This window comes from Mirounga angustirostris, unplaced genomic scaffold, assembly GCF_029215605.1.
Source record: "Mirounga angustirostris isolate CCGP_5_RB_7025 unplaced genomic scaffold, mMirAng1.0.hap1 SCAF_9, whole genome shotgun sequence".
NCBI classification, from domain to species: domain Eukaryota; kingdom Metazoa; phylum Chordata; class Mammalia; order Carnivora; family Phocidae; genus Mirounga; species Mirounga angustirostris.
In genome coordinates, this window is record NW_026991717.1 from 113,086,973 (window position 1) to 113,093,317 (window position 6,345).

Below are 6,345 nucleotides of genomic sequence, written 5' to 3' on the forward strand. Positions count from 1 at the left end.
TGGCACGTTGCTAATGTTTACTGAATTCATGAATTGCCTTGAAGGCTGCAAGGTTTCTATTCTCTCTCAAGTGACTGGGGCTTTGTTTGTGGTGCTTTTATTTGTTTATCTTTCCATTTCACATCATGAGAGATGGTTCTTGTGGAGTGTTTCAACTCCAAAATTTTGGGGTAGTACAAGACCCCATCCTGATAAATGGGGATGACATCTAAATCTGTTCTAGGGCTGGCTCCTCTTGGGTGTTTTTCATGAGCCCAACACACTCCCTCACTCATCCCTGGAGGAATAAAGACCCCTGAAGTTCATGGTGCCCTTGGGCCCCAGCTGTATAGATGCCAACTTCCCTGGAAGCTGCATTGGGCTCCTCCCTGAGTCCCTCAATGGAGAGTAACCTTGCCTCTTTGTGAAGAAGGAGATCTTGGTTGGCCTTTTACCTCCAGGGAAGAAGGAAGATATTTCAGGTGTCTCTCCTAGAAGACTGAGTGAGGAGGGCATCACTCCCTGAAATTGAAAGGCAGGTGAGGGTAGCCATGTTGGAGAACCTAAATTAGGCTCTTTCTCTTCTGTCCCTCCCTCCCTCCATGCCAGGAACTCTCCATAGAGAAGAAGAAAACCCTGGCAATGCTGGAGGAGAATGAGAACCAGCTGCAGACACTGGCCAATCAGAGTGAGCGGCCCCCTCCCAGTGGGGGTCTCCATAGCAACCTGAGGCAGATAGAAGAGAAGATGCAGCAGCTCTTGGAGGAGAAGCTCCTGGCTGAGAAGCGGTGAGAGCCCCTTCAAGCCCGGAGTTCTTGGGTTCTAGCTGGCATTGACCAGATAGATCACTTACTTCCTTTTGCCTAGGACTCAGTTTCCCCATGAGACAAAGGGGAAGAAAATTTTCACTACCCAGAGCTGACTTGATCATTCTCTCTTGCACTGGTGTGAACCATACGGACAGGCATTAGGTCCGCCTAACAGTACTTTGTGGCAGGCTGGGCAGGTCCTCTCCTTGTAGCTCCTTTGTACAAATGAGGAAACTGAGCCTCAGAGGGTTGATAGGGCTTTCCTGAAGTCACAGAACTAGCAAGACCAGGACCCAAGACTCCAGCCTTCTGACTCTAAGCCAGGGGCTCCCCTCACTGTCCACACCACTCCTCTCATCCCCGGGGTGACAGAACCCAGAAAGTTCTGGGGCTCAGGAAGCCTGGGTGTCAGGGCTTCTCCAGCCAGGTCTCTAGGAGGGGCTGCCCTCCCACTGGAAAGCCCCTTGGGTGAGCGTGCACTGAGCGCCTCTTCACCCGGCAGGATGAAGGAGAACGAGGAGCGCTCACGGGCCCTGGAGGAGGAGCGGGAGTTCTACTCGAGCCAGTCCCAGGCGCTGCAGAACTCGCTGCAGGAGCTGACCGCAGAAAAGCAGCAGGCCGAGCAGGAGCTCAAGGTGCTGGCCTGCACGCTGGGAGCGGCCCGTGTTCCTGGACCTTCCCTCTCACATCTCTACCTGGCAGCTACCTCAATTATCTCTGCCAGTCTGACCCGCCAGGGGCAGGCGATGGAGCCACCATTTGGGGGAGCAGTGAGCCCGCTGCTGGGGTGGGGCAGCATTGGTAGACCCCTGCCCGGTGCAGGGGCTGAGTCCGGGACATCTGGTCAGGGGCTCGAGACACGAAGCAGGATGTGGTAACTTCCATCCAAGTCCAGAGGCGAGCAAGCCCGCTTGAGCCAGGGGATGACCAGGGAAGGCTTCCACGGGAGATGGCAACTGCTCCCCGGGACCCCACTTTCGTCTGTCTTCCCTCTCCCCTTAGGCGGAGGTGAAGGTCCGCATGGACCTGGAGAGGCGTCTGCGGGAGGCAGAGGGGGCCTTGCGGAGCCTGGAACAAGGACTCAACTCCAAGGTGCGGAACAAGGCGAAGGAGGAGAGGATGCGGGCTGACGTGAGCCATCTGAAAAGTGAGCCCCCCTCTGCCCCGGTGCCAGCCCCCAGCCCTCGGGCTCAGCCCCCGCGGGAGTCCAGACCCTGCGGAGCCGGGAGCGCCGCAAGGGGCCTGGAGCTCCGCAAGGGGCCTGGAGCTCCGCAAGGGGCCTGGTGTGCATCAGGTGGCCCCGAGTTACGGAGGGAGTTTCTTCTCCAGACTCCCGCGGCAGGCGCGTCCTGGGCTCGGCTTCCTCAGGCCCTCGCACCTGGGTGGGGGCGCGGCGGGGAGTTCAGTGCCCTGCGGGGGCGGGTGGGCGGCAGCGCGCCTTTCCCGCGGGAGCCGGGAGCCGGGGGGCGGAGCCGGGGGGCGGGAGCCGGGAGCCGAGGGGCGGGAGCCGGGACCCGGGGGGCGGAGCCGGGGGGCGGGAGCCGGGAGCCGGGGGGCGGAGCCGGGGGGCGGGAGCCGGGGCGGGGGGCGGGAGCCGAGAGCCGGGGGCGGGAGCCGGGAGCCGGGGGGCGGAGCCGGGGGGCGGAGCCGGGGGGCGGGAGCCGGGAGCCGGGAGCCGAGGGGCGGGAGCCGGGGCGTGGGGCGGGAGCCGGGCGGGAAGGACGCAGCGGCACTGCGGCCGCAGGGTTCTTCGAGGAGTGCATCCGGAACGCGGAGCTGGAGGCCAAGATGCCGGTCATCATGAAGAACTCGGTGTACATCCACAAGGCGGCCACTCGCCGCATCAAGAGCTGCCGCTTCCACCGGCGCCGGTCCAGCACCTCCTGGAATGACAGTGAGTGTGGCTATCCGCGTGCCCCTGCTGGCGTGGGGACGGTCGGAGGCCGCGGGTGGGGACGCGGCCGGAAGAGGGGAGGGTGGGGACTGGGAAGTGCTGATCCAGCTCGGAGGCTGGACAGTTCGGCCTGGACCTGGCTCCACCGGCCTCGGGCTTCTCCCGGGATTCCGGGAGCCGGTGGGCGCGGAGAGGCTGGGAGGAGCTCGGCAGCCTGTGGGATGGGGAGCGGGGGGGGGGGGGCGGGCTGGGGTTGGGGACCGGGCCAAGCCTCGGTGGAGAGAGGGCTGCTCACGGCCTCCCTCTCCCCAGTGAAGCCGTCCCAGTCTTTCATGACCTCCCAGCTGGATGCCAACAACATGGAGGAGCTAAAGGAGGTGGCCAAGAGGCTCAGCCGGGACCAGCGCTTCCGAGAATCCATCTACCACATCATGGCAAACCAGCCAGGAGCCCCCTCGGTGATTCCCCGAGGTGGAAAGTGAGGAGCGGGCCTTCCCTGCCTCCCAGGTCTTTCCTCAGTGGGGGAAGGGGTGCCAGGGGGAGGTCTAACTCTACCTGGCACCTCTCGGCTCCCCTCTGGGCCAGGGCTCTGCCTGGCGGCCAGCCTCCCCCTCAAAGGACGGCGATGGCCCCTCCCTCACCCCCGCCCCAGACCCTACCCTTGGGTTTGCATCAGGCCCAAACAGGCCCAAGCTGGTGAGGCCAGGAGGGGCCTGGCTGCGCTTGGAGACCTCTGGGTTGGGGAATGGGGCAGGCAGGGCCCACAGCCGTCCTTGTGCCCGCTACATCTCTGTGATGCTGCCTCTCTGGCCTCCCCTCCCCACCTTGACACCTGCTTCCTCCAGGGGTTCCTAACCCTTTCTTTGCTTCTGAGACCCATAGATGTGTCTCAGCCGAGGCTGCTCACTTCTACCACATCGTGGGGCAGGGCGGGACCTATCGCAGTGACTTTCGGGTCTGTGACATAGCACACCTGCCATGGTGTCTCCTTTCCTGAGGTTGGGCCCTCCCTGAGGGGCTACCCGCTTGCTCCTCTCGCCAGCTGAGTTCACCCGCCTGCAGCTGCAGCTGGTTTGGAGGGTGATGTGACCCTGCCCCCTCCGTCCCATATCCCTCCTGCTGGGTACCTAGGGTCCAGGGCCCTGGCTGGGATCTGGGGCCAGCAGCGATTCTGAGGGCTCTCCCAGAGGACAAGAAGTAAGCTGGGGGGGGGGGGGGGGGACAAGGTGGCATTGTTTACTCCTGGTTGGATAGGGAGGCAGCTGCCTCTGGCTGTGGGGCCTCTCTTGGTTTGTGGGATCACAGATGTCCCCCTCTGAGCTGCGCCTGCTTTAGGCACCTTGCCTCCTCTCCCTGCAGAGGCTTTACCCAGTGAAGCCATGTGACCCTGGAAGATGACGGGCCCGGACCTGTAATAAGGCCAGTAGCCGTTGGTTGGCCCCATGTCATCGGGTGAAGCTGAAACACCCTGCCAGTGGTCTGTGGGGGGCACCCCTCTGCCACAGACAGTCTGCTCTCCTCTTTTCCTAGCCACACCCTCCAAAGCTGCCTGGGTCTATCATCTCTCCAGAAAAGGGGTCTACCAGGGATCAGGGTGCTCATAGTCACTGGTGGTTAAAGGTGCTGATCCTCTGCTGCTTGGCAAACAGAGCGAGGAGCCCCGTCTGAGCGGTGCACAGATTCCCCAGATGGCTGTAGGGCATGCCCCAGCAGAGGTGCTGTCCCCCCACCCCCTCAAAATACATGCATAGCTGCTGGACGGCCAGCCCAGGCCAGGCCGCGGTGCCCTGCTCTGTGCTCGCGGCTGCCCTGTGACGCTAAGGGGACTCAGCTAAAGTCCTGGGTGGACTCTGATGGCTTCAGCCAGTCTCTGCAGACTCTGGGTGGGGACAGGGGCAGAGGCACTTAGAATCGATACATCTGAAAAGGGATGAGTCTAAATGTAAAAACTTTAAACATGTAGAAACCTGCATAAACTTGGAACTCATTTATCTAACATGAATAGAGGATGGACTTTGAAATGAGGAGGAAGATGTATACAATCAAGATTGCTGTTTTTTATTTTTGTTTTTTTAAAGAATTAGATTAATAATGGTTTGCTCTTGGAGAAATATCTTTTGGAAATTTCCAAATACATTTTCCCCCCACGCAAGCTATTAACCAGGATAGAAAGTGTTTTTCTGTGCACATTCACCAATCCCTAGTTGCTTTCCTCCCATTTCACCCTGTACTTTCTATGCCTCAGGCAAGTCTGGGTTATCTTCAACCAGCTGATCAGTCCACAAGTATTTATTTGTTAAAAGCTCACTGTGTACCTAACACTGTAAATAGAAAAAGAGCAACATCTCCATATGAAAATGTACCACAGTGGAAACTACTTATTGGAAATGTATTGATCTGATTAAAAAAACAAAAAACAAAAAACAAACCCGTATTCCTTGGCCAATTAAATGGATTTCCCGCAGTAGTGCTTGTGGTGTGATCATTGCTAGAGAGATGCTGCCCCCTGCAGGCCATATGTGGAATTGTGCGATTCCCCGCATGTAGTCTTAATAAACCTGCGCGTTTCTCTACCTATGAGGAAATACTCCGCAAAGCTGCACCTCCTGGGAGTGGCTTCTTAATAATTAACTGAAAAATCGGTGTTCCCACCCTGAGGTCCCGGCCGTCCCCATGTAACGAGGACTGTCAGCTGGTTTTTATTCTGATTTGAGCACTGACCAAAGGGTGCAGACTATGTAAGTGGGAATAGCTCCAGGGGAGGTGAAAGACACCTAGTTTCATGGCTTGCTGGCTTCAGTATCCCACTGGAAATTGACGGCATGCCTTCTCTGCTGAGGAGAGGTTTATGCTTTTGTTTTGTAATCCTATAAGAGAGAGCAAGAAATGGTAATGACTGGATTCTCCTCCTTTTCGGTTTGTTTCCTCCCTGGGGATGGGTGATCGATCATCATGCCCAGGACTGTCCCAGTTTGTATTGTTTCTTAGCATAATTATTAATGGCTCCCAGCTTAGGTGATAATTATGTGGTCGTCCTGGTTGTAATGCTGTTCCCCAAAAGTATGTTAATGGGTGAGGTAAGAGATCTGTAAAACACTCAGGTCCTGACCCACTGCCCAGCTCCAAGCTCCTGGGAAGGATCCACTGCCTGTATTTGTCTCTGGAGAGATGTCACTGTTCCCCCCCCCCCAATCCTATCCCACCCAGCTCAGCATGACCTGGGCAGCCTGTGGGTGATCGGGCACCATCCGAGTAAAATTTGGAGCTCACGGTGAATGATGTTGGCGGACCAGAGACTTGCTCAAGTCTCAGGGAACCAGCCTGTGTCAGATTTGGTCTCCATGGAAGGTAGTCATTAAAACCACCAGACAAAGGGGCCGCTCTGAAGCCCTCAGATAAAGCCCAGCAGCTCCTGGGGAATCTTGTGCTTCTGTGAGGAGCCAGGATGGGGCTGCTTGGACCCCAAGGCTCCCCAAAGTCAGAAAGCTTATGGCTTTGACTCCTGGGGGGAAAGCTACTGCTTCTTTTACCTCACACACTCCTGGTGAGCAAGGGGCAAGGAGTCTTCTGGCTTTGCTTCTGGGCGAGACTCAATGATCAGGCAGAGAAGCTGGGTTGAGACAGGGTTGCTCGAAGGCAGGAGGCTTCACCTCAGGGGCTGTA

At 58.0% G+C, this 6,345-nt stretch overlaps 1 protein-coding gene across 2 annotated transcripts in view; it reads left to right on the forward strand.

The window, feature by feature from the left end:
• Positions 1 to 5,961, forward strand: part of PLEKHD1 (pleckstrin homology and coiled-coil domain containing D1) — a 31,405-nt gene extending 25,444 nt beyond the window's left edge. For both annotated transcript variants that reach the window (XM_045901090.3, XM_064571248.1), the window contains 5 exons: positions 589 to 767; positions 1,291 to 1,423; positions 1,791 to 1,935; positions 2,533 to 2,682; positions 2,995 to 5,961. In XM_045901090.3, the coding sequence (XP_045757046.1) occupies positions 589 to 767; positions 1,291 to 1,423; positions 1,791 to 1,935; positions 2,533 to 2,682; positions 2,995 to 3,164 (777 nt within the window). In that variant the 3' untranslated portion in view covers positions 3,165 to 5,961. The remainder of the gene's footprint in view (positions 1 to 588; positions 768 to 1,290; positions 1,424 to 1,790; positions 1,936 to 2,532; positions 2,683 to 2,994) is intronic.
• The last annotated feature ends 384 nt before the right edge of the window (positions 5,962 to 6,345 follow it).